Below are 27,361 nucleotides of genomic sequence, written 5' to 3'. Positions count from 1 at the left end.
GCCCATTGTCCACTCCCGGGGAGGGGGTGTGGGTTAACGGCCCATTGTCCACTCCCGGGGAGGGGGTGTGGGTTAACGGCCCATTGTCCACTCCCGGGGAGGGGGTGTGGATTAACCGCCCATTGTCCACTCCCGGGGAGGGGGTGTGGGTTAACGGCCCATTGTCCACTCCCGGGGAGAGGGTGTGGGTTAACGGCCCATTGTCCAGAGTTTTCCGATTTCCACCGCACCCGAGCAGGAAAGTGAGAGCGGAATCCCGGGGGACAAATATAATTCCCTCGCTTGGACCTGGTTCGGTTACAATCTCTGGTGTTTGATTCTGCACAAAACATTCAACCAACCTGCGCTAGGTGTCGAAAGTAGTTACGTCCTTCAAAAGCAAACTCAAACTGAGGGATAAAATAATAACCAAACACTACTCAAGGGAACGACCGCTGCTGAGGGACTCTAATCTGAACTGCAAATAATTGAGATGATAACAGAAACATTAGGAACAACAGAAACATTGGCCGGTTTTTCTGCTTGCCCAATAGCTTTGGGTTTTTGCTTGTCTACCACTAGACACTTAGTTTTGCTCCATTTAGAAAATACTCTGGCTATTTCTTGGCCCCTGATGGGTGACCTCTCAATTCTTCACATTTAATTTCACTTGTCACATTTGCCCTCTCTACAAATTTGCCAAAGTCGCTTTATAATTCCCATGTTATATTGCTGTAGTTACTGTACCACCTAAGTTGATTTTGTCATCAAATTTGCATCCATATATGTCTGTCTTTGTGCATATATAAATATAATGCAAAGCTGAGGCTGGAAAGATTAATTTTAAACTGGAGATCCCTTATAGACAATTAAATGAAATTAAAGTGGTATTTTTCTTTAAAATTGGACAAATAATATAGAAAAAGTTTTACTTAAATTAAGTTTTGAAACTGCTTAATCTTTTTAAAATGTTATTGTCTTCAGCAAAGCTAATGCGGAGTTTGCTGTTAATTTAACAACAGGAATGACAGTCATTGCTGTGTAAATCAGATGCACTGCAGAAATCCACAAAAGATCCTCAGACAGCACCTTCCAAACGTATGACCACTTCCATTTAGAAGGACAAGGGCAGCAGATACATGGGAACACCGCCACCTGCAAGTGCCTCTCCAACCCATTCACCATCCTGGCTTGGAAATATATCTCTATTCATTCACTGTCACTGGGTCAAAATGCTGGAATTCCCTTCCTAATAGCATTGTGGATCAATCCACAGCAGGTGGACTGCTGTAGTTCAAGAAGGCAGCTCACCACCACTTTCTTAAGGGCAACTAGGAATAGGTAATAAATGCTAGTCAGCCAGTGACACCCACATCCCACAAATGAATGACAAAAAAAGTCACAACTAGTGAATTACGAATCTGTACAAGTTAATAGACGATTTGTGCTGCTTTTCCACTAACTTTACAAAAACAGATCTTGTGCATAATATTCCTGTGAAATTACAGAAGTTGCTTTATTTGCATGCTAATTGCCTATTGCCACTAAGTTGATTGTGGCAAACTCCTTTCGCAGTGTGATAATGTTTGATATTTGGGGATGTGTTGCCCGTCAAGTGGGCTGCTTTGTCCTGGATGGTGTCGTCATGCTTGAGTGTTTTTGGAGCTGCACTGATACAGACGAGTGGGGAGTATTTCATCACACTCCTGACCCATATCTTATGGATGGTGGAAGCACTTTGGGAGTCGTGGGGAACTACTCGCATGCAAGATCCTTGCCTCTGACCTACTCTTGTAGCCACAGTAATTATGTGGCTAGTCAGCTTCTGGTCAATGGTAACCTCCAAGTTGTTAATTGTGGAAGATTCTGTAATGCTGATGCCATTGAATTGCAAGGGACAACAGAGTCTCTTCTGTTAAAGATGGTATAAATAATCTCTCATCGCAAGATTGCATAAAAACATATCTAAAATAGCCTGCTTCCTAGAAGGTTTGTCAACGTACTGGGCTGAAAAAAAACTCTTGTACACACTTCAGACATTCATCTACTATATTATTATTGGTAATGCAGTTTGTTCAATGTATTTAAGGATTAAAGTCACCAATCATTACTGCGGTGCCCTTGTTGTATGCATTTTTAAATTCCTGTTCAATGCCATTCCCTAACTTATAATTACTGTTTAGAGTTTGAGACTAATCTGACTGTTTTCTGCCCCTTGTTTCTTCACTCCTGATTCTGCATCTAGATGTCCTGCGCCAAGTCCTTTCTCACTATTGCACTGGTTTAATCTTTCACTGACAAAGCTATCCCGCCTTTTTTTCCTTTATGCCCGTCCTTCCTTCCAAAGTTTCAGAATGCTTTGGAGCAGAGGGATTAGAGTTACTAAAAGCTAGTATGCAGATACAGCAGTTAATAAGGAGGACAAATTTAACTTGGTCATTTATTGTTAATGGAATGGAGTATAAAATTAAGGCGGTGTCATCATAATGTGCAAGGTGTTGATGAGATTGCATCTGGAGTACTATGTACAGTTTGGATCTCCTGACTTGATGTGACTGCATTTGGAGGCAGTTCAGAGAAGGCTGTGCTGGATTAATTCCACAGATGAAAGGCTTGTTTTATGAGGAGCGATTGTGCAGTATTAGCCTTTACTTGCTACAGACAGATGAGGGGAGATCTAAATGAGGTATGTAAGATGCTAAATGAAATTGATAGAGTAGATGTAGAAAGGATGCTTCCCTTGTGGGGCAATCTAGAATGAGAGGTCATTGTTTGATGCTGGATGGGTGATGGTCAGATTTAAAAGCGAGGAGGAGAAATGATTTCTCAAAGTACATTGAATCTGTGGAATTCACTACCTCAAAGTGTAGTGGACGGCAGAATGCTGAATAACTTTGAGGAGGAGATAGACAAACAGATTTTTCATTAGTAATGGGTTAAACAATTGCAAGGAGTAGGCAGCAAAGTGGAGTTGAGGCCAAGATGAGATCAGCCATGATCGGGTTAAATGACAGAGCGAGCCTGAGGGGCTGAATTGCCTACTCATGCTTGCTTTTGATGTTCTTATGTTTCAAAAGATTGAATACCCTTGGTTGTTCATTTTCTACCCGTGGTTACCTTGCAGCCTTATCTCTGGTATTGTAATCATGTTGTACATCCTTAATTATTTGTGCTGTTGTTTCAAACTTTAAATGTTTTTTTGATGTTGTTACACATTTTTGTACTATGGCCCAGTTTGCTGCTAACCCTTATTTCCTCTGTCTTTCACTTTTCTTTTCTATTTTTCCATCTATCTTTCATTTCTATATTTGTTTCCCTCATTCTGTCTCCCCACTCAGGTTCTCATCCTTCAGATACTCTATAAATATATTTTGTAACTCTAATGGTTCAGAATGTGAACGATATTGAGTATGGATTCTCATTCTTTTGGGTGGTAAATTGTTGGGCACCTCTGTTAAAATATAAGAAAAAGGAGCAACCCTGAGCCAGTTGACCCCTTATGTCACTCCACTGTCCAATAGGTCATGACTGATTGTCAGCTTAACTCCACAATAAATTTTCCACTTATCTCTAGGTTAAAGAATTCCAGACACTAACAACTATTCGTGAAGTTCCTCCTCACTTCCTCCTTGTTGATCAATTATTTAAGTTCATTAGTCCCATCATTCATCAAGGACCTACTTGCCATGTTGCTTTTATAGCGTCATTTCCGATTCTTACAGAACATAAAAAAGGTGAGCTGGAGGGTGCAAGACAAACCTATCTAGCAATATTCCCAGTGATTTCCTCATTCAGATTTTGGGCTTTTATTAGAAACTTCAAATAGTAACAAACAGCTTTCTAAACTCTTCTTTTTCTTTTGAAGGTGTGAAAATCCCTTTCTTTTGGGGACGCTTCTAGTTGGAAATGGAATATATGGATGAACCTTGCCCTTTCAAATCTCCTTGCCAGCAGGAAAGTAAAAAGAAACTATCAGGTATGAGCTGACTGAATTGTGAGAAGTGGGATTTAGTCAAATTCATCTGGATATGAAGACATTCAAACTAGAGAAGACTGTATGAAATGTAAATTAGATAATCCTGTACACTCTAACTTTTAAGTTGTCAGCTGTGGTTCCATTAGCTCCCTTAACTCAGTAAGAATTTAGTTGTTTCAAGTTTCTTTCGTGCATTTGAATACAAAATTATAGGCCAGTTCACCAGACTTGGAGTCCTGCATTGTTGGAAGCGTAACTGATGTCAGGTGGATCTAAAAGTCCCCATTTCACTGCGCATCTTCAAAACTGCTGTCCTGGCGAGTACTTGCCCCTCATCAGTATCAGAGTGCTGTCTGAGAGAGCTTTCTACGTGCAAATTGACTACTGCAGCAGCCACATGTCATTAGACAGACAACTGGGTGTAAATTGTTTTTAGGATGTCCTGATGTGGTTAAAATGTGCTACATAAATGAAATCTGTTCGTTTTAGAAGTCAATTTTGAATTCTTACTAAAATTGTGATAAAACTGAGCTTTTAGTTTCTACATTAGTATAGCTCAAATCAACTCACCAAAGCAGTTTCCATAGTAGGTAGAGACTTATTTGAGTTGTCATAATGAATTGCTATTTTCAGTATGTTTAAATTGGTAGTCAATTTATGTAGCTGAACAAAAGCAATTAGTTCCAGAATTTACATTGTGCTTCTCACAGGTCACTCTTCTTTTCATTTTGCTGGTGCAGAGTAATTTAAGTATGCATTGGGCACTTGCAATTATAGAATCCCTACATTGTGGAAACAGGCCATTTAGCTCAACAAGTCCACATTAACTCTCTGAAGAGCACTCCACCCAAACCCAGCCCCCTACCCTATCCCTTTAACCCTGCATACCCCATGGTTAACCCACCTAACCTACATATCCCTGAACACTATGGGCAATTTAGCATGGCCAACCCACCTAACTTGCACGTCTTTGGACTGTGGGAGGAAACCAGAGCACACGGCGGAAACCCACGCAGACGTGGGGAGAATGTGCAAACTCCACACAGACAGTTGCCCGAGGCTGGAATCGAACTCAAGTCTCTGGCGTGTGAGGCAACAGTGCTAACCACTGACCCACTGTACTACCTCAATGTTCTTTTGATAAATTTTATATTAATGCATAATAAATTGGAAATTTCAGCGCAAGGTACAATATACATAAATGAAGTATGCTCTGCTCTTTATAATCTCTATTTGAAATACTGGCAGGTTCTTGGAATGAGAATCCTAAATCTTTGGTCATTCCTGCTTCTCCCTTTATGAAGAAGTTAGGCTACGGCACCGGAGTTAATGTTTACCTCATGAAAAGGTTAGTCATTGAGAAGTTTTTGGGAAATTTTTTGAACTGAATTAAATTCATTATTCCTTGTGTTTCAGATTTGAATACATTGTTTAAGTGCAAGTTTATTATTCAGACACCAATAGTAGAAAAAATTATGGTCATACAGTAGATTCATAAAACCTGGTTTCTTGTAGACCCAATGTGATCAAACTTGGCCTTTGTAGATGTTGGGCTTCTGAAAATCCTGAGAGTTCTGACCTTAAGCAGCCTGTTCTGATATCTTCTTTTTGTTTTCTTTTGAGTTATATCGCACAACGTCCAAAATGTATGTTGAAAAGAATTCTTCCTCGCACAACCTGTAGACTTGATATAATTGCAATCATGATGGTTTAACTACCAAGCAGTTGTTATTACAAATGCAGCAGGATGATTTCGATGATCATAGTTAAGTAACAGTGCTTTGGTGTTTTATGAATAGCTTAAAAAGAATTCCAAGCCTTGCAAAATGTCACTAGTCACTGTACCTTCTCATGGAGTATTGTTTATTGGTCACATTGTATTTTCTAATTTTGAGACACTTGGCCAATTTTCCATTAATTCCACGAGTCTTGACAGCTTCACATGAAATATCATTATTTAGTTTGAAAATCTGGTATGTAGTTTGTTAGTTCTTTTTCAAAGCCTTGGTTACTTTCTAATTGCCATATGTGAGTTTTCAAAACCAGTTTGGGAGCTGTTGAGACTATTGTAGCCTGGTTAAGTATTGTCAACTCTAAGATGAGCTATAGGTTTTTTTTTCACTGTAGGGTGGCACAGTGGCTCAGTGGTTATCACTACTGCCTCACAGTGCTAGGGACCAGAGTTTGATTCCAGCCTTAGGTGACTGTTTTGTGTGGAGTTTGCATATTCTTCCTGTGTCTGTGTGGCTTTCTGCTGACTGCACCGGTTTCCTCCCACAGTCCAAAGATGTGCAGGTTAGGTGGAGTAGTAATGCTAAACTGCCCCGTGGTATCCAGGGATGTGCAGTCTAGGTGGATTAGCCATGGTAAAATGTGGGCTAATAGCGATAGGGTGGGGGGGTGGGATGCTCTTCGGAGAGTCACTACAACCTTGATGGGCCGATAGGCCTCTATTTGCACTTGGGATTCTATGAAACTGATATTAAGGAACTAAACCTGTGAAAAATTACATTATTCATAACATGAAAAAGATTTGTCCCCGTGTGTCTCCAGTATTTTCACATAATTGGAATATATTGATGTAATTTAATGGTATTGCGGTCATGCTATTTTCCAAAAAATATTGTTTTTAGATCCCCTACAGGCAAATCAAGTTCTCCATGGGCTGTGAAAAAGATTAATGCCAAGTGTAATACAAAGCAGGAAAATATTTATTTGAAGCGACTTCAGGAAGAAGCCAAACTTCTGAAAGATATTGAGCATCCAAATATTGTTGGTATGTCTATTTACATGTTTAATGTAGAAAAAAACCTGAGAAAGGACAATATGAACTTTAGTTTATTTTTAAAAGATAAACCTTTGCTCAGTAGTATTGGTATCACAAATATAGAAATTTGAATTATATAGTTCTAGTTAGTAATACACATTGTACCTGTCTTTTCACAAGTCTGCCTCAAAATAATATCAAAATATATTCCTCCATTTATATCAAACAGCGTTAGTCTGATTGGTTGGCACCCATAGTTTGAAGTGCTTCCACACCTATGGTTGGACCGCTAACAAAAATTAGACTTTGTAATGTCCAAAATATTATTGTAGATATGCAATATGCCAATAAGTTATTTTTCTTATGGATGAGACACTAACTGGAGATCCAATTTGCTTAGTTAAATGGATGTTAAAAATTTCATGCTACTGGAGGGAAGTAGGAAATTCTGATTCAGCTAAAATTCTTCTATCACTGCCATCGCAAACAACTTGAATTCATCAAATGATTATGGCACGTGAGAAGCCATTTAGCTTGTTATGCCTGTGCAAGCTGTCTGCAAGAAAAGTTCACCTGATACTACTCAGCTTTTTCCCTGTCGCCCCACATCTTTTTTTTCTTTAGATAATTATCCAATTCTCTGTTGAAAGGTTTGATTGAAACTTTCCCACCAAGCACTCACTTCTGTCTGAGAGCATCTCTGACGTTGAATTTCTTCTTAAGCACAGTTGCTATTAGATATAAACAATGGTTGTGCTAGCTTTTGAATGGATATCCTAATGCTTGTTTTTATATATCTCTGTTTCACTTAAATTCTAGTAAAATAACTGTAGCAACTAATGGAGAGGTTGCAGATGTAAACTTGCAGATTCATTTTTTAAAAATAAGTATTGAAATAATCTTTACACTCCTAAGAAACAGTAGCAGTTTTAACATTTCTCTCTTGATATCTTCTGTCTACAGGTTACAGAGCATTTACGAAAGCAAGTGATGGGACTCAATGTCTAGCTATGGAGTTTGGAGGAGAGAAGTCTTTGAATGACCTGATAGAAGAAAGGAATGAAAATGGCAAAGGACCTTTTCCTGCGTCTACCATCCTGAAAGTAGCTTTACATGTAGCTTGTGGATTGAAGGTATTTTGTTAAATATTCATTTGCAAATGATGAGCAATGTATTTGGCCAATATTAATTGCCCAATTCCACTTCCTCTAGGGAAGATGATGAATTGCTTTTTTGAATTGCTGATGTTGTGTGACATAATTTTAGGGAAGAAATTTTGCAATTTTGAACAAGTGACAGTGAAATAACATTGACGTTCCAGATGGGAAGAATAAATTGTTACGGGGTTTGGAGGAAGAAAGTGACTGTGAAGGGATTTGAGGTTTTGTAAGGGAAGTAGAAGGAAGATGCAAATGGGGAGAGGAAAGCTGCAGTGGAGAGAGAACATTTTAAAATCTGTCGAATCTGTCAACCGCACGGTGGCACAGTGGTTAGCACTGCTGCCTCACAGCGCCAAGGATCTGGGTTCGATTCCACCCTTGGGCGACTGCCTGTGTGGAGTTTGCACATTCTCCCCGTGTCTTCGTGGGTTTCCTCTGGTGCTGCAGTTTCCTCCCACAGTCCAAAGATGTGCAGGCTAGGTGGATTGGCCATCTTAAATTGCCCACAGTTTCAGGGATGCTTAGATTAGGTGGGTTATAGGGGGATGGGTCTGGGTGGGATGCTCTGACGGTCAGTGTGGACTTGTTGGACCGAAGGGCCTGTTTCCACACTGTAGGGATTCTATAAAAAAAGATAACTGGGAGCCAGGAAGCTTAGGATTTGTTGCCTTTCAAATGGATATTCACTGTCTATATTACATGTGCTTATATTCAGGCACCACCAGAAGAGGAATTATGTAATGAATAGTATTGTAATGAGCATTGTATGAATGGTTAAATTTAATTCTAAGATTAAGATCTGAGATGCAATGAATACAGTTGGAACCGACTGAATAAAATCTCCTAGTTTTATGTATATGCAATGGAAATTCATTAGCTGTGATCTCAACAATCTGTGGAAGGTGTTTAGAGTAATGGCCTTTTCTGCATAGGGATATCAGTTATTTTTAGGGGGATCAAACTTTAGTGGCCAGCCTATGTTTGTTGACTTGTCCCAATTTAAATATTGGTGTCAAATACACTAATACTTTTCTTGTGTAATGTAGCTTTAAGTTTAATAGCAGATTGAGAATTATTGATGAATTCTAATTCTGCTTCTGTGGGTTTAAATGGGAATATTCCATATGTCAGAAATTGTAATCAAGCTTTTTAGTAATATTGAAGCTGCACTCGTTGAGACAAGAGAACTGTTTAGTTGTACTACTTATGTGTGTTTTTGTGGATGGTGGACAGGTTTTGGGGACTTATGCAAGATACTTTGTCAATAATTCATAGCCAATGATCTGCTTTTGTAACCACTCTATTTATCTGGCTAGTCCAGTTAATTTTCTAATGAATGGTGACTTCCCAGGGTGCTGATACTGGAGGATATGGACATGATTATGTTGTTGAAAGTAGAGGGGAGGTGGTTATATTTTTCTTTTGGGATGGTCATTGCCTTCTACCTAGATGGCACAAATGTTATTGACCAATTGTCAGTCCAAACCTGAATATCCAGATTTTGGTGCAAGTGGGTATGGAATGTTTGTTTTGTTTTAAGGAGTTGGGACTGGAACTGATAACACTGCAAAAATTAACAGATACTTCCACTTTGATCTTAAGGCGCAAATTCAATGAAGCAATTTAAAGATATTTTGGTCTAGGATACTATCCTGAGAAACCCCTGCAGTAATCTAATTTTGCTGAGATGATTGGTCTCCAAAAGTAACAGGCCTCTTCCTTTATTTTAGGTATGACTCCAATCAGTTGAGAGTTTGCCCCTACTTTTCAGTTTTTATAGATTAGTTTTACAAAGGCTCATTGATGCCACCAGTTATTCTCACCCTACCTCTGGAGTCCTGGTTAAAGTACTAGAATACTTATTTATGAGAATAATTTTGTGGCCAGTTCTTGACACCACATTTTAGGTGGCATGTCAAGACCTTGCACAAGTGCAGGGTTCACTAGAATGGTAAATCTACACACTTTCCCCTTCCATCTGCTCCCATATCCCATTATTGATCACCTACTTTTTCTCCATACTACTGCAATTTTTTTTTCCTTTTCAGATATTTACCCAATTTCCTTTTGAAAGTTTATCTTTAATCTACTTCCTTTTGGGCAGTTCATTCCAGAATACGCCATTTCTTTCTTACAGCACCAATTATCTTAAATGTGTGCCTTCGGTTATCCATCTGTTGTCACTGGAAACCGTTTCTCCTTATTTACTACATCAAAGCTATTAGCATTTCTGTGTTTGCCCATTTCACAAATCTGTGCTTCTGAGGTTTATAGAGTCATGGAGATATACAGCACGGAAACAGACCTTTCGGACCAACTCATCCATGCCAACCAGATATACTAAATAAATCTGGTCCCATTTGCTAGCATTTGGCCCATATCTCTCTAAACCCTTCCTATTCACATACCCATCCAGATGCCTTTTAAATATTGTCATTGTATCAGTCTCCACCACTTTCTCTGGCAGCTCATTCCATACATGCACCACTCTTTGCGTAAAAGGTCCCTTTTAAATCTTTCCCCTCTCATCTTAAACCTATGCCTTCTACATTTGGACTCTGGCACCCCAGGGAAGAGATCTTGTTTATTCACCCTGTCCATGCCCTTCATGATTTTATAAACCTCTATAAGGTCACCCCTCAGCCTCTGATGCTCCAGGGAAAATAGCCTAGTCTATTCAGCTTCTCTCTATAGCTCAAACAGTGTTACTTGGCTGCATATGGACACAAACTCTTTCAGTTGTGAGGAGTTATAAATGGTGCTGAACATTATGCAATCATCAAGAACCATTTCCACTACACGACTAATGTTGGAAGGGGAAGGTCATTGATGAAGCAGCTGAGGATGGTTGGAAGATGAATACAGACACTTACAATTTGTGACATTAGCTTCAACAGAATTATCTGTTAGTGGCTGTCTCTTTAGAACATATGGGTAACAACCAGCTGTTTGTTCCTTTTTCTCATTGTTTACAACCTTTCCACGTTTCATGGCATGAACAAACTTTGAAATTATGGCCCAGTTCTTGAATGTGTATCAAATGGAACATTAGGTTCAACTGCATTCCTAGGATATGTTGGTATATACCTCCTTCCAATTTGTAAAGCAATTGTTACTGCTATTCTCCAGTTTCTCACTTACCCATTTTTATATTCATGTAGCCACTGCCCTTGAATATCATGGTCTTCAATTTTGCTATTCTACAGTAACTTATCAGATTGGTTTTGAAAGTTCACATGAACAACATCAATAGCACTGAAGGCACAATACTTTGTAATATGAAATGTCATAGACATGTAATCAGAAAGATGAGCACAGGTAAAAATAGAGACATCGGGAGAAATGGGTTTTTAGGAGGAGCATGAATTCATGAGAGCTGAAGGTCTGGCTCCCAATGATTCAGTGAGGAATACATAAGATCAAAGTTTAAGGAAGTGCAAAGTTTTAGGAGGGGTAAAATTATGCAGTTGGAATCAATGAGTTTGTGCTGCTGCCATAAGTAAATGTCCACAACAAAGCAAGATTATTGTAAAACTCCAGCTGCTGCTACAGTTATGTTTTATTGGATGAAATGCTGCCTACTGTAGCCAGTCTGGTTACTTGTTCTAGTTCATAATTGCATGCTAAGTTTTAATATGATCTTGAAAAACTATGCAATTATTAAAGCAAATATTCAGGAAGGTTCACTACTGTCATTTTGTGGTACTTGTGCATACCTAATAAATCAGGTCTTAACCAATTTACTCATATTTAAGAACAAATTTATTTTTAAAAAAAAGTCTAGTTAATGTCAGCTGTTATGATGCCAGCTGATGTTACTACTAGGGAAGTCAATCCCAGAGTAAAACCTGGCTTGGTATTTTTTTGTTTTGATAAGGTGGTCTTTCACTGAAACTAAAACATTCAATGCTGTACATTTGCTTTTAACAAAACAGAAGTTTTCTAATGCAAAAGAAATGAGGATAATACAGAATAAACTAAACTGTTAGGTATAACACAAATTTAATAGAAAGACACAATAAAATACAATCCTATTAGTTGCAACAACACTTCTTTACAGAACTCTCGCCAGAGAGAATTTCCTCCTCTTTCACATCCATTAGGTTGGTTTAACTGTGGGTTCAATTCCTATCTTGAGAATCTGTTAGTCTTGTGCCTTTTTGGAACTTAGATTTCCTCGGCCTCAAATAACCCCTTCAGGATTTTAACTGAACACATTTGCTCTGCAAGTTTTAAACTAAACTCCTTGAAATGAGATAACAGATTTCTTAACAATCTTAAAACTCAGAAGCAGCTGTTTTACACATCTAGCTTCAAACAAGATGTCTGCAAACTGACCCAAACTGAAACTAAAATGATTTTTTTCTCATGGTGTGGGTGTTTCTGTTAAGTACAAAAAAAATGCAGAATCTTCTATTTGAAAGCCTAATGCACTACACTGTTTGCTTCATTTGCTCGTAAACTCTCCCAGTGTAAACAAAGCTAAATTAGAGACAATTCCTGAAGAATAATAGTGTGCTTTCAAAGAAAACGCCTGCTGTAGAAATATTTCCAAGTTAATCATAAAACCCCTTGCACACAAAAAGCCCATAGGTCACTAGATCAATGTTCAAAGATCCAAAATAAATAATATCAAAATATACATAAATCATACATCTTACATTACATAGTTACAATCTTTCTAAAATTTCTAAAATAAAAATCCTATTTTGGATGAAGGTTGCTGATGTTATTAATTGAGTAAATGAATACTACACTAATATATCCTTCAATGATAAAGCTAATTAAAGTGTGAAGGCACAGATAAGAGTGTTTTCAATTAAATCAATGGACAAAATGTTACTGATGGTGTTTGAAATGTCTGTAGGGTTGTTGTGTCACAGTGATAGTGTCCCAGTATTGAGCGAGGAAATTTTGGTTTAAGTCCTCCCTGCTCAGGAGATGAGTAATAACATCTCTGAACAGATTGATTATAAAATATAAGATGTCTGTGTCATGATAGATAAAGTAAAGTTAAAGTACTGGATTTTATAAAATTCACAATTCTGTACCAGACAGTGGCATTTTTTTATAATGTTGTATTAGAACTCGTTTATGTATACATGCAATTCCAGTATAGTCCTAAGGCAGTGATATCTATATATTTTGGCTTCCTAATTCATTTCTGCATTCTCTCAAATGACCTTTTGCCAATGCAGTTTGAAAATACTACTGACCTGTACAGGAGCAGTTCCAATTTAATTAACTGATTGGTAGATTATTCCTCTACTTGCTCATCTAATGTTTTAGCTGTTGTCAAACCATTTGGATAACATTAATCACTTGCAATGAAAAACGTAGAACATGTGTTTTTCTAATACAGCAATTTAACTTGCAAAAATAGTGTGCTTTTGCTCCACTCTAAGATGATTGACTCTGCTATGTCATACCACTGCTGTGTGTTTAGCTCAGGTACCTATGCAGATCTGACCATTTCATGAGGTAAATGAGGTTAATGTTTAATAATTTTGATTTCTTTCTTGTTAATATATTGCATCATCTTGCTTTCTACAGCCTTGCATATTGGCAATTTGCTAAACTAATACTTCATTTTAAAAAGAATAAACAATGGTATTTCTGTTTTAAATAGCAAGATCAAAAGTTCACTTTGCTTCATGGAGGACGCAAGAGAAATTACAGCAGTGAGATATGAATGTTCTCAATTTCGGCCTGTTTTTATTTCATTAGGAACATTTTAATACTACATTCATACACTGATTGCATTTCTGCAAAATTATTACTGTTAAATATTTCTTTACTTTTGAAACTTTCAGTATCTGCATAATGAGAAAAGACTCTTGCATGGAGATATCAAATCTTCTAATATCGTCATTAAAGGAGATTTTCAGACCATTAAGATCTGTGATGTTGGTGTTTCACTCAAATTAGATGAGAACATGCAAGGTACGTGACAGTTCATTTGTCAATTTTAGTAGAAATAAATTAGCAGGGTGGACTAATTCTTTTTCGTGTTCCATCCCTCCACTTGCTGCAGCAACTTGGAATTTAAAAGGGACCTGATATTGCCAATTATAAATATTAGACTGCATCAAAAGCCAGTCTGCCAGGCTCCTTGAGTTAACAAGTAAAAAATTAGTTTTACTGGAGAAGAACATAATTTTTGCAACTCTGCACAAATAACAAAAGGTTTGTAATGTGCAAATGTATTTAACCACACTCCTTAAAATCTTTCACACAACATCCTCCAAGCCTGGGAAAGACATGAAACTTGGCACAGTTTTCTTAAAGAGCATAGTTCAGGTACAATTATGTTCAGAAAGTATAAATCATTCAGATTGTCCAAATGCTGCTCTGCAGCCAAAGTCACTTTCCACACAAGCTAGTCGCTCCGGAGATTCTCCCTTGATCAGGCATGGCTGGTCATATTCTCTCTGGGAATAGTGATGTTGATTCCGATTTTTCCTTTAAGAATCCTCCACCTTCCAGTGGGTTGAAAGAGATTTTTGAGAAAGGGAAAGCAGAGGTTTGATGCTCTCGGCAGTTTCTTTGACTATTCAAATCCAGTGTATTTTACATCCAGGAACTGGGTATGTGAGCTCTTAAGTGTTGTAGGTTTGGTTACTCCATTCAACCAGCTCACATTCGTTGCAAATGCAATATTTTTCTGCTGCTACAACCATGTCCTTTGCTTTGAAAGATCAGCACACTTCTGGTCAATAGTTATAAATCAGTAAATCAATACATCCATCCAATGACATAAATTAATATGTCATTAATAAAATGATTCATCAGGAGTTGTACTAATATTCTACAAGAGAACAGTGGTGAACTTCTTGAAAATGTGTTACATCACAATGAATATTTTTTAAAATGTGGCAAATCTTAATACTTGTTGATTCTTTTTCTTTTTTTTAAACTTTGTGTTCTCAACACAGTCATGTACATTCGCTTAATTGATCAAACCATTTTGATTTCATGGTGCTTATGGAAGTGTATACTGCATGTAAATTATTTTAAATTGTTGCTATTCAACTCTGAAATTTATTTAGTTATCGTCATTATCAGTGAAGACCAAGGCATGGTTTGAACAATTTGATTTGAGGGAGTTCCTTGCATTTACAATTAATTTCAAAATTAATAGATGTTGAAAAGAGAAACAGCTGCTATGTTTAGGATTTTATGCTCAACATTGTCCTTCAATTCTGTTAATCTTTGGAAACTGCAATGTATATGACCTTTAAAGTTTATTCCACCCTAATGTTAAATAAAAAAGCTTGTTGAGATTGACCGTCTTTTGAGAGTGTTAGTCATCAGCAGGGTTCCTGAAGCAAGATTTGTTTTGAACATAGTTTTGCTCTTCACTGGTTTCAAAATATATTAACTTAGTGGAAAGGAATGTTTTGCCATCTGCTAATATTTTAAGTCTGTGGGGTCTTTATTTTAGGTTGGCTTAAATACAAATGTATATTCAGCTTATTGTTCATCTGAAAGTATCTGTGCTAAAGTGGTGAAGATACCCCCAACCATGAAAATGTGTTAAAAGAGGAAACAGACTACTTGGGCTATTGAAGCTCATGTACAAGAAACTTAGTCTAGTTCCAACTAATTAGCTATCGCTTTAATGTCTCCCAAGTGTTGTCTCCACTATACCCACCATACTACTTCAGAATTGAAGTGTAAAAATAGTGTATTGCGCTTAAAGTAGAGTGCTCTTAGGAAGGGTCACTGGACCCAAAATGTTAACTCTGATTTCTCTCCACAGATGCTGCAGACCTGCTGAGCTTTTCCAGCAATTTCTATTTTTGAGTCTATCCTATGCATTGAATCACACGTTTAGTCTGTGCCCATATCCTACTGGTACTCTTTAGCTAGAAATTGTTCCAAATACTTTTATTTTCTAAGCTGTTAACTTTGTTTTGTGTGTATTTCCCCCTCTCATTCCATTTTCCAGTTTTTACTCAACTCAGTTCTGTTAATATATGGAGAGCTTTGATTTATGTTCCTTCTGTCTGGCTCTGGCTCTGGAACATATCCTTTAAGTGTTGCTAACAGTTTTAAGTTAAAGATTTTTATAATCTCCACATCCAGAATGTCATTTTAAAATTGTTTTCCAGTAAGTGATCCTAAAGCAACATACATTGGGACTGAACCATGGAAACCACAAGAAGCTCTGGAAGAAAATGGCCTAATTACAGACAAATCAGACATGTTTGCCTATGGCCTTACATTATGGGAAATGATTACTCTTTCTATGCCTCATATAAATATTTCTGAAGGTAAGCTTACAATTCTCTAGATTTCCATAAATTCTGTAATGATCTGGCTATTTCACTGAATGGATCTGAGAATTTGTATATATAATATTCTCTGGCTTTTCATTTATTAAAATGAATGAATGGGCAGAAAATCATGGACTGTCTCCATTATTTCCTGGGTTCCATCCATTGAGACTTTCACATTAACCACATCAATGTCATGCGACAGCTAAACTGGACGTAAATAGAAACAAAAAATGAGTAGGTGACTCAGCACTTCAAGCCTGCTCGAACTTTCAATATGATCAAGGCTGATCTCCTTTCAACTTTGATTCTACATCTTTGCATAACTCCAATAATCTTTCATCCTCTTGGTAATCACCTCTTCCTTAAACATATTTAAAGATTTTACAGCCACTGCCATTTGAGAATAGGAATTCCAATGATTTAACCTTGAGAAATTCTTTCTCTCTCTCTGTCTTAAATGGGCGACTCCTTATATTTAAACTACGAACCTGAGTTCTAGATTCTCCATGAGAGGGACATCCTTTCCATATCCACCTGGTAAAGTCCCCTCCGGATCTTTTTAGTTTCAATAATGTTACCTCTGACTCTTCTGGAGGATACTGGCCTAAACCTGCCAAGCCTTTCTTTATAAGACAATCTGCTCATTCCAGGTATAAGATTGGTAAACCTTCTCTGAACTGCTTTTGATACATTAACATCCTTCTGTAAGTATGGTAATCCGTACTTACGCACTATTCCAGATCTGGTCTCACTAATGTTCTGATCTACTTGGATTTCCAGAAGGCCTTTGACAAGGTGGCACACTGCATTGTGCTAAATAAGATAAGAGCCCATGGTGCGAGGGACAAGGTACACATGGATAGAGGATTGGCTGACTGGCATAAGGCAGAAAGTGGGGTTTAAGAGGTCTTTTTCAGGATGGAAGCCAGTGACTCTTGGGAGTTCCAAAGGGGTCAGTGTTGGTACCACAACTATTCACATTAAACAACAACAAACTGGATGAAGAAACTGGGGGCATTGTTGCTAACTTTGCAGATGACACAAAGATAGGTGGAGGGACAAGTAGTGTTGAGAAAGTGGAGAGGCTCCAGAAAAACCTGGAAAGGCTAGGAATGTAGGCAAAGAGCTGGCAGGTGAAATACAATGTGGGAAAATGTGAGGTTATGCACTTTGATAGGAAAAAGAGAGGCATAGACTATTTTCTGAATTCTGAAGCATAAAGGGACTTGGGATTCATAGTTCATGATTCTTTTAAAGTTACCATTCAGGTTCGATTTGGCAGTTAGGAGAATAATTGCAGTGGTAGCATGCATTTGAAGAGGGCTAAAATACAAGAGCAGGGATGTACAGCTGCATAAGACTCTGGTCAGACCGCAGTTAGAATATTGTTCAGGGCGGTTTTAGACCCTGTATCTAAGGAAGGATGTACTGACCTTGGAAGGGGTACAGAAAAGGTTTACATGAATGATACTGCAAATATAGGGCTTATTATATGAGGAGCAGCTGAGGACTCTTGTTCTGTACTCTGGAATTTAGAAGGATGAGGGGGATCTCATTAAAATATACAGGATTCTGAGAGGCCTGGATAGAATGGGCAAGGAAAATATAATTCCACTAGTCGGAGAGACTAGGACCCAAAGGCACAGGTTCAGAGTGAAGGGCCGACCCTTCAGAAGTGAGATGAGAAATTTCTTTAGCTAGAGGGTATTGAATCTGTGGAAGTCAAGTTATTGAGTGTTTTAAAGACAGGGGTAAACAGGTTTTTCATTAGTGAGTAGATCAAAGGTTACTGGGAGAAGGCAGGAAAATGGGGTTGAGAAACGTTAGCCACGATAGAATGGCTTAGCAGACTCTGGCTGAATGGCCTAATTCTGCTCTTATATCTGTGGTTTTATCATCTGCATAACTGAAGCATAACCTCCTTTCTTACATTCGATTCCCGTCGCAGTAAGACATAACGTTCTATTGCTTTCCCTGATTACTTGCTATACCTGTATACTAACGTTCTGCCATTCATGCAGTAGGGCGCCCAGATCATTTGCAACCACACCATTTAGATGTTATTACTTTTTACATTTGACGCCATGTGGTGATATTTGGGGATTGTGCTAGTGGGAAGGCACAGCAAGAGTGAGGTGATAACATTAGGGGCAAGAGTTGAATGTGCAGAAGGAGAGAGAACGAGAGTTTGCTGAGCAATGAGTGGCCTTGGGACGAGTAGATTTTCACCAGGGCAAGTTTGAGTTGAATAATAAGAACAAATGAGGCTGTTTTTGGTTTGTGAATGAGGGGTGCACCAATCCTGGAGATACTGCAAAACCATGTCAATGTGTGGAGTTGACACAGCATACTCCTAATCTTTTATACAAAAGATACAGGCAGAAGAAAAGTCAAGAACCACCACCTCCCCAACCATCCCCCACCACCACCACCACCACCACCACTGCCCCCATCAGACACTCCTGGGATATGGACAGCATCAGGTAAAATAAAGTAAGGTGCAATCTTCTTATTTGAAACAAAAAGTAAGTTTCCTTAACTTTCATAAATGAAAATTAAAGCTCCTGTCACTCTGAGGAAAATAAAAATAAGTAAACCAATGAAAAATGGCACTCCCTTGGCTCCATCCCCACCATCCACTCCCAGAGCAGGGACTGCAAGGAGCCAACATGTAAAATAAACTTACTTTGACTCGTTCAAAATCAAAAGAAATGAAAATAGAAGAATAAAACTCCTCTGGTCCATCCTCATCAAAATGCTCCTGGGACATAGACGACAAGCTCTGAAATCCAGAGAAAAGTTCCTCCACCCATGTCAACTAACAGTAAAATTCCCCTCTCACTAAACCCATCAAGCACATCTGGGCCAGGGACATTACGGTGTTGAAATAAAAACCAACCCTTTTGCTTTTCCAAGAGGTTCAAAATCAATACAAAGGAAAAGCAAAACAGCCCTTTCATGGGCACTAAGCCGAGAACAAACACACACTTAAAAAGTTGAGCAGAAACCTATACTACTAAATCAATATATCATTATCTAAACTGAAAATGGCCTCACCACTCATTAGTCACGAGAGACGTCCACTGTACTGGTGAACACTGCTTGGTTCCTCTCCGCGTTCACCCAAGCGTGGATATAACCGCAAAAGCAGGACAGATGAGCCTCTCCTCAGCCCTAAGACTGGACCTGTTGATGAACATCTTGGCCAGGCCTGGGAGCAAAGGCACAAGAAGATCCATAGATTAGTCCGCCCCTCCCCACATGAGGTGCCCATAGATCAGAAGCATGGGGCTGAAGTGCAATCAAAGTTTAAGCTGCAGCCCCTTCAAAAAACTGGTGCTGCAACTGGATATACTCAACATAAATGTGAAACACCGTCTCCTCCAGGCCACACAACGTGCATGTGGTCTGGCACCTGGTGAACTTGTTCAGTCGACGATTGTCTGGGACTGACGCATGCACACTGTCCACCCCAGATCCCCGATGTAAGAAGTGAGGACCTCTCTCCGCTGGGGATCTCTGTCACCGAAGGGCAAAATGTCACATCAAGGCGTATCTGGGTGGCAGTCAAAGGCTTAGCTATGAAGTGTGCAGCATCAGCCTGCACACACAATTCCTCTGTGCTGTTCGAAAGGGCACCGGGTGGATATCCCTGAGATGGTTTAGATTCTGCAGCACCACGTCATTGGCCAGGGTCCATGGCATGGGGCCTGTGTTGAGTTCCAGTCACACAGGAGTCTGTTCGTCTGGAAGCCCACCGCACACTTGAGCTGCCACACCTCTTGTATCCAGTCTGTCATCGACTCTGGTCAGCCCTGCATCCTGAGCTGTCTCCTCCCTTGGCCAGCGCAAACTGCGCTTGAGGAGGAACCCGTTCCTGACTAGTGGCTCCCTGATGAGAACTGCCACTGCCGTAGGGGCAGAGCTCTGGCATGAGCAAACTGTGTCCCAGACTGTGATCAGGTCCAAATAGAAGACAAGCAATTCCCAAAAGAAGATCCAAGGCCAGGTCACAGGAATTGTGTGTTGTAATGGAGGCCTCACACTTGTTGGGGGGGAAAAAATACATCATCAGGGTTCACCACCTCGGAAGAGACTCGAAGTAAAGATATCATGCAGGGTCTGAAAGCGGAAAGTTGCTATCCGAGTGCAAAGGCACACCAGCGCATAAACGCTCCCCCCTCAAGCAGGTGACTTGGAACCGCAGCGGTGACCCAGTGTTGCCTTTTGTCCCAGAAAAACTTGATGAGCTTTCCCTGAATGGTCATGACAAAACCAGGGGTAGGGATCAAAGTGATCAGCTGTAACCACAACATGGCAACAACCAGCTGGTTTATGACAATACCTGGTGCAGTCTTGTCGAGCATGCTAGGCAAGTGGTCACTTGGTTTCCAACTCATGCCAATTTGCCGGCCAGGATTCTTCAGCAGGACAAAAACAGACTCCCAGGTAGAGAAGGTGAGTAGTATTCCACATGAAGTACTGGAGCTCTTCTGGCAGAGGATCCATCTAGCACAGACCTGCTAGAAGTCCTGAACACATGCTCTAGTTCATCTTCACAGAGGATGCTGCAGAGTAGACTTCCTGTCACTTGTGCATCTCCCACAAGGCAGTTGGGTCTGTCAACATAAGCGCATCATCATATGCTGAAAAGACCACCTCCGGCTCTGCGCTACGCAGACACAAACTGGTCAACCACTTGCACAATTTATATGGCCGGACAGGTGGCAGCACTGAGGCTGTCTTCTTCCAAAGTGCAGGGGCACTGTCAGGGACCTGTTAACCTTCAGTAGATGCTCCGCGGCAGCGTACAGAAGTTGGATCCGGGCAAGACCCGAGCAGATATTCGTGGTCTACTCAGTCGAATGTCTTTTCCTGATCAAGGGAGAGAAGGGCACTCGTCAGGCCAGATGTTGCTTTTTATTCTTTCATCAAAATGTAATTTCCCACTTTCCCACATATACTTTCTTTACCAGATCTGTAAGGTTTTGGAGTAGATCTGTAGCTCTGGTTGTGGGTGTTGAGGTTGGTTGGCTCGCTGAGCTGGTTTGTTGTGTTGCAGACGTTTCGTTACCGTGCTTGGTAACATCCTCAGTGCAGCCTCCAAGGAAGCGTTGGTGTATTTTCCTGCCTGGTTTTTAAACTCTGGGGTCCGTTGAGATGGATTGCCTCACTTCCGGGTTTCCTCCGTAGTGGAATGTATACGGGGTCGAGTTCAATGTGTTTGTTAATAGCATGCTTCATGGAGTGCCATGCTTCCAGGAATTCTCGTGCTTGTCTCTGCCTAGCCTGTCCCAGGATCTTGGTGTTGTCCCAGTCGAAGTCGTGGTTCTCCTTGTCCATGTGGATTGAGATGAGTGAGTATTGGTCATGTCTTTTTGTAGCCAGTTGGTGTTCATGTACTCTTGTTGTTAGTTTCCTTCCTGTTTGTCCGATGTAGCGTTTCTCGCAGTCTCTGCAGGGGATCTTGTAGATGACGTTGGTCCTGTCCATGGCGGGGAGTGGGTCTTTAGTTCACCTGAACAGGCTAGGCAGAGACAAGCACGAGAATTCCTGGTAGCATGGCACTCCACGAAGCATGCTATTAATAAACACATTGAACTCGACCCCGTATACATTCCACTACGGAGGAAACCCGGAAGTGAGGCAATCCATCGCAACGGACCCCAGAGTTTAAAAACCAGGCGGACAAACACACCGATGCTTCATCAGAGGCTGCACTGAGGATGTTACCGAGCACAGTAATGAAACGTCTGCGGAACAATAAACCAGCTCAGCGAGCCAACCAACCTCAATTACCAGATCTTTGCCCACTCAATTAACCTATCTACATCCATGTGTAGTCTCCTTATGTCCTCTTCACAATTCACTTTCCTACCTTTGTCCAAGTCACTTATATGAGGCCCTAATACTGACCCCTATGACAAAACTACTTGTGACATCCTGCCAGCTTGAAAAAGACCCATTTATTCCTATTCTGTTGCCAATTAGAAAGCCTATATTTTGTCCATGTCATTGTGTAACTCCAAGACCATGAGCTTTTATTTTCCTGAATTACCTTTTGATGTGGCGCGTTACCAAATGCCTTTTGGAAATCAAACTACATTAAATTTACTGGTTCCCTTTTACCCTCAGCACAAGTTACTGCTTTAATCAACTCCATTAAACTAGTTAAATGTGACTTCCCTTTGACAAAACCATATTGTTTCCAGCTGATTACCTTAATCTTACCCAAGTGCTCTGTTATAACATCTATAATAATAGCTTCTAACATTTCCCCAAGACAGATGTCAATATAACTGACCTATTATTTCCTGCTTTCTGCTTCTTTCCCATTTTAAATAAAGATGTTATATTAGCTATTTTCCAATCTGAAGAAACCTTTTCTGAAAGTAATGAGTTTGGAAAATTAAAACCAATGCTGCAAACATCTCACTAGCTACTTATTTAAAACTCTTGCATAATGTGATCAATTTTGGTCATCTCATTCAAGGAAAGGCATTGGAGGCAGTCCAGAGAAGGTTTGCTAGGTTGACTCCTGATATGGAGGGATTTTCTTGGGCGATTGAGTTCATTGATGTTTAGAAGATTGAAAGGAGACCTTATTGAAAAGTATAAGATTCTTGAGGGGCTTGGCAGGGTAGGTGTGGAAAGCATGTGTCCCCTTTTAGGCAGAGACTAGGACCAGGAGAAATACTCTCAGACTGGGTCACCATTAAAGAAGTAGAAGAATTTTTTTTCTGAAGATAGTTACAATCTGTAGAATTCTTTAATGCAGTAGGCCATACAGGCTAGGTTGTTAAGTCTGTTGAAGGCTCACGTAGACTGATTTTTGATCAGTAAGGGAATCAAGATATATGAGGATAAGGCAGGAAATTGGAGTTGTGTTATTGGATCAGCCATGGTTTAAATCTTCAATGTCTTGTGATCTTCCCTAAAGATTCAGGGAGCCCATGATTGTGGAGTTCGTTGCTCTCTCCCACCCTTGACTACTGGAGGAGCAGCAAAACCAGGAGAGACCCTGTGATTGAAAGAGCAGATCTGTCTCCCACTCTGGCATTTTTATTCACTCGCTTGATATGGATGTCACTGGCCAGGCCAGCACTCATTGCCCTTGAGTAGATAATGGTGGTGAGCTGCAGTCTACATGCTGTAGCTAGACCTGCAGTGCCATTAGGGAGGGAATTCCAGGAAAATGTATCTAATGACACTGAAGAAATCAGGGTCAGGGTCACAGGTGAGTGCCTTGGGGGAGAACTTGCAGATGGTGGTGGTCCCAGAATGGTACACATGGCTGCTACTTAGTCTCTGTGGTGATAGGACTGAATGTTTGTAGATATGGTGATAATCAAACAGGTGCTTTGACTTGGATGGTGTTCTGTTTCTTGTATTGTTGGAGCGGAATCTCATGCTGCTAGAAAAATGACAGCCATTTTTGTATATGGAAAATGACATGGGACATACTTTGTGTTGTGAGCTTCCACCTTGAAAGATACTTCATGTGCAAGTAGCAGTTGGGAATGTTAACCATCAGTCATAACAGTAGTGTTTTGCACGTTTTTAATGTTTGTGGACATACATACTCCCTTGGGATTGGGAATACTTCACTGAGGGGGAGTACAATGTCAAAAAATAAACCTGATAAATATCACTAAAGTGGGCAATTTCTTAATGCAGGTAGCAGTTATGGTTAATATGGGAAGTACTTCTGTGGGCACTGTTCTATCTTTCAATATTTATTGTTAAGGGAGTATATTTGGAAGTTATTAGAATGCCTACTGCACTTGTATGCTTCCATTTTATCCCTCATGTGAGGTAGTATAGTGCTGCTGGGTTTGCAGATTACCATCCATAACAAGTTTGAAAACACTAAGTGCAACAAATCAGGACAAGATGAAACTGTCCTTCGTCCCTGTGGTTGTAGGAAATATACATGGATAATTGTGGTACTGTATATAAATACTTTCACTTTTGTTCTTCGGTTGTAGACTCTGCAGATGAGGATGAAGACAGTTTTGATGAAGATGCTTACTATGCAGCTTTAGGAACCAGGCCTGCACTCAACATGGATGAACTAGATGATTCCTACAGGCAGGTTATTGAACTGTTCCTAGTTTGTACAAATGAAAATCCTAAAAAACGCCCCTCAGCTGCACAGATAGTAGAAGAATTGGAGAAAGCAACTGAAAAGAAATGAAGTTCAATGAAATGTTTTGCCCAACCTGTCTTTGTTTTATGAATGTACTTATGTAAAATTAATTATACTAACCCACTTTTAAATTCTAATGTTAATGTCATTATATTTTACAAGTTTAACTGAATTGCATGCATTGAGCAACATTTACAGAATATGACCCAAGTTTCAAGTATTGATTTCTGTCTATAGATTCAAGGTGATCTGTTCAGTATACCATGTGGGGCTAAGCTGAAATGTATGACTGGCCTAAACTGTAGGACTCCATTTTTGTTGATGCCATTGCAGAAATTTTGTTTTAAGATACTGAACTCTGATGTTAGAGCATGTGACACTTTGAATTTGCTCTAATTCTGTTTAAACAATATTAAAACTACCACAATCAAGTGTGGCTCATGTTAATTAAAACAAAACCATTCTCCCAAATACTTATCATTACATGGTCTCTAGATTTGTACTCACTAAGATGGCTAAATATTGTAGTATTCTACCTTTCATATTGCTCTTATTATGTGAGATCAGCTTGGTTTGTATTTGTCACTAGTAGTATGTATGTTACTGAACTGTTCTTTTGTAATTAGTGACTGGCTTTGACCTTTTATTCTCTAACCACACTATGAATAATTGTGAAGATGTGAATTTAGATTTTGCATATAAGAATGCTACCTCTTAGGGAAAGGGTAACACAAATCTGGGGTCAATCACCAGAATTCTTCATAACAACATGCAATTTTCAAATTAAACATGAAATTATACCCTTTAAAAATGAGAAAATCTTTTGAAAATCAAAACAGAGAATGATTTGAATACTACTTTAGGTTTAATTAACTTTTTATTGCATTACAATAATGAGTAATTTCTACAGATGTTAACAATGTGTTGGATCAAATGTTTTCAGGGGCAAAAAGCTGTTAAAATATGCACAGTGAAATACAATTTGAAATTCACCAGTTGTGATAAACTTATTATGCAGATATTTCACTTTTCTAAACTAAGTTGTGTATTCTGAAAACTCTTATTCTGGAAGCCTGTACTATAGGCAATAAGTTTGAAGGACAAAGGCGAACAACAATAAAATTAAGCATATTTACATCTCCCAATCAATCCTTTCCATTTAGCATATAAAGTATCGACAGATCCATTTTAACATGACATAATTAACATAGTAACCATTAACATTGTAAAAACTCATTTGATCTAAAAGCAAACAGTGCAAAGTGTGTCAAAAGACCAGTATGTATTTAAAAATCAAATATACAGGTACAGCTGCCCACACTGGGCTAAGGCCATGCCAAATTTCCTGGATTTTGAATTACCTGTTATCCAACATGTACAAATCCAAATGAACTCTTAGACTTTTCATGACTTAATGAGGTGGATCGTGGATCCTGGATCCTGAAAAGCACAATCCATTAAAATTGCTGAATGCCAATTTGTATTTATGATTTGTAAAGTAAACAATTGAGTCTTCCTCACTCTGCCAAAGGTTGTACTAATTGGTAAGTGGTTACTGAGTCAAAACATTCAGGTTAACTAATAAAATTATAAACCAGGAAATTTGGCGTTTTGCAGTATTTAGTTGCAAAAAGCTTGCCAGATGGTGTTGGATCAGAGAAGGCAATCTCATTTTTATTCAGGCAAGTTCCATACATGAATGTATTTCTGAAAAAAGATGGAAGTATATTAAAGTCAGTTATGTAAAATTCCTAGTGCATTTTATAAACAGGAGTAAAGACTATTAAAAAAAATTACCGAACAATGTCCACCATTCTACTGGCAATTTGTTTTCTCCGCATCAAAGTGAAGACCCAGATTCTGCTTATGCCACAAATAGCCTCTTCTGGCACGGTAGAGCATCTCCAGGCACGATAATGATCAAATGGTTGGTTCTCTGTATTCTTCTGATCAGTAGGTTCAGATAGCACCCGAAAGGCCTTTGGAGGTACCACAGGAAAATTAAAACAACAAATAATGAAGAATCTCCTCTATCATACTAATTGCAGAAATTTAAATTGATACTTTGTCCAAAAATTAAAAGAACTGCTGAATGCTGGATGGCACCCAAGTTATGGAAGCATTCACGGCACTCCATTTGGATAAAGCAAGATTCCACAAGCAAATTATCACTAAATCCCCTTTAAATCTCCCACTCTAAGGCTCTTAGGCAACTAAAGGTTCTGACAAGATCCTTTGCTAAGGAACTAAATAAATCAATGTATTTCAGATTAGTTAGAACAGCTAACTGTAGAATCATTAGAGCCCTTCAGTTTTTCCTTTGTTACTGCTACCTTGTAGTGTCTGACTATTTCTGTAATGAAATCAAAATACCATGGATGATGGAAATCTGAAACAAACAAAATGCTGGAGAAACTCAGTAGATCTGGCAGCATCTGAGGAGAGAGAAACAGAGTTAACATGGAGTTTGGTATGACTCTTCTTAGGAAGTCGCACAGGACTTGAATTGTTAAATCTAATTTTGTAAGTCTCTGCTGTTCACTCTCCCTTCTCCAAATATTCTATATGGCTTATTTCTTTATAGATGTACTCAATTAATACCAAGCAAAAGTTCCACAGGAACTCAGTACAATGAAAAGGAATACAAACACATTATCAGACTTATATTGAACTTCAAACATTAACTGTTTTGCTTTTCACTGATGTTGCCACACCTGAGTTTCTCCAGATTTTCTGTGCTTTTTACGATTTCCATCAGCCACAGTATTTTGCTTTTGTTGGAAAGGAACATATATCATAGATTGGATTTGGTTCAAAGTTATTGTCAGGGATACTTTAATAATTTTCTCTCCGAGTTAATCGGATTAAGACAAGTTAAGACAGTAGGAAAGAAACAGTGAAGGTACGATCAGAGGTTATTGGGGAGTTGAGATAAATTAGAAAAGGATACTGTGGGAAAAAATGCATGGATCATGATGAGATTATAGGAACTGCTGATGCTGGAGAATCTGAGATAATAAGGTGTAGAGTTGGATGAACACAGCAGGC

At 39.1% G+C, this 27,361-nt stretch overlaps 2 protein-coding genes across 4 annotated transcripts in view; one reads left to right on the top strand and one right to left on the bottom strand.

Annotated features, from left to right (window-relative positions):
- Nucleotides 1-25,279, top strand: part of pbk (PDZ binding kinase) — a 27,015-nt gene extending 1,736 nt beyond the window's left edge. The window contains exons 2-8 of one of the 2 annotated variants that reach the window (XM_048596765.1): nt 3,845-3,955; nt 5,204-5,303; nt 6,589-6,731; nt 7,686-7,855; nt 13,696-13,825; nt 15,997-16,158; nt 24,153-25,279. In XM_048596765.1, the coding sequence (XP_048452722.1) occupies nt 3,886-3,955; nt 5,204-5,303; nt 6,589-6,731; nt 7,686-7,855; nt 13,696-13,825; nt 15,997-16,158; nt 24,153-24,361 (984 nt within the window). In that variant the 5' untranslated portion in view covers nt 3,845-3,885 and the 3' untranslated portion in view covers nt 24,362-25,279. The remainder of the gene's footprint in view (nt 1-3,844; nt 3,956-5,203; nt 5,304-6,588; nt 6,732-7,685; nt 7,856-13,695; nt 13,826-15,996; nt 16,159-24,152) is intronic. The other variant, XM_020529573.2, reaches the window with a different exon arrangement.
- A 608-nt stretch (nt 25,280-25,887) lies between these two features.
- The window catches only part of esco2 (establishment of sister chromatid cohesion N-acetyltransferase 2), a 46,909-nt gene continuing 45,435 nt past the window's right edge, over nt 25,888-27,361 (bottom strand). For both annotated transcript variants that reach the window (XM_048596763.1, XM_048596762.1), the window contains exons 11-12: nt 26,111-26,292; nt 25,888-26,020 (exon numbers count right to left, since the gene is read on the bottom strand). In XM_048596763.1, coding sequence (XP_048452720.1) covers nt 25,888-26,020; nt 26,111-26,292 — 315 coding nt within the window. The remainder of the gene's footprint in view (nt 26,021-26,110; nt 26,293-27,361) is intronic.

The sequence above is a fragment of the Rhincodon typus genome, chromosome 5, assembly GCF_021869965.1.
Source record: "Rhincodon typus isolate 14 chromosome 5, sRhiTyp1.1, whole genome shotgun sequence".
In the NCBI taxonomy this organism is placed as follows: Eukaryota; Metazoa; Chordata; class Chondrichthyes; order Orectolobiformes; family Rhincodontidae; genus Rhincodon; species Rhincodon typus.
This window is presented reverse-complemented; position numbering and strand designations above follow the sequence as displayed.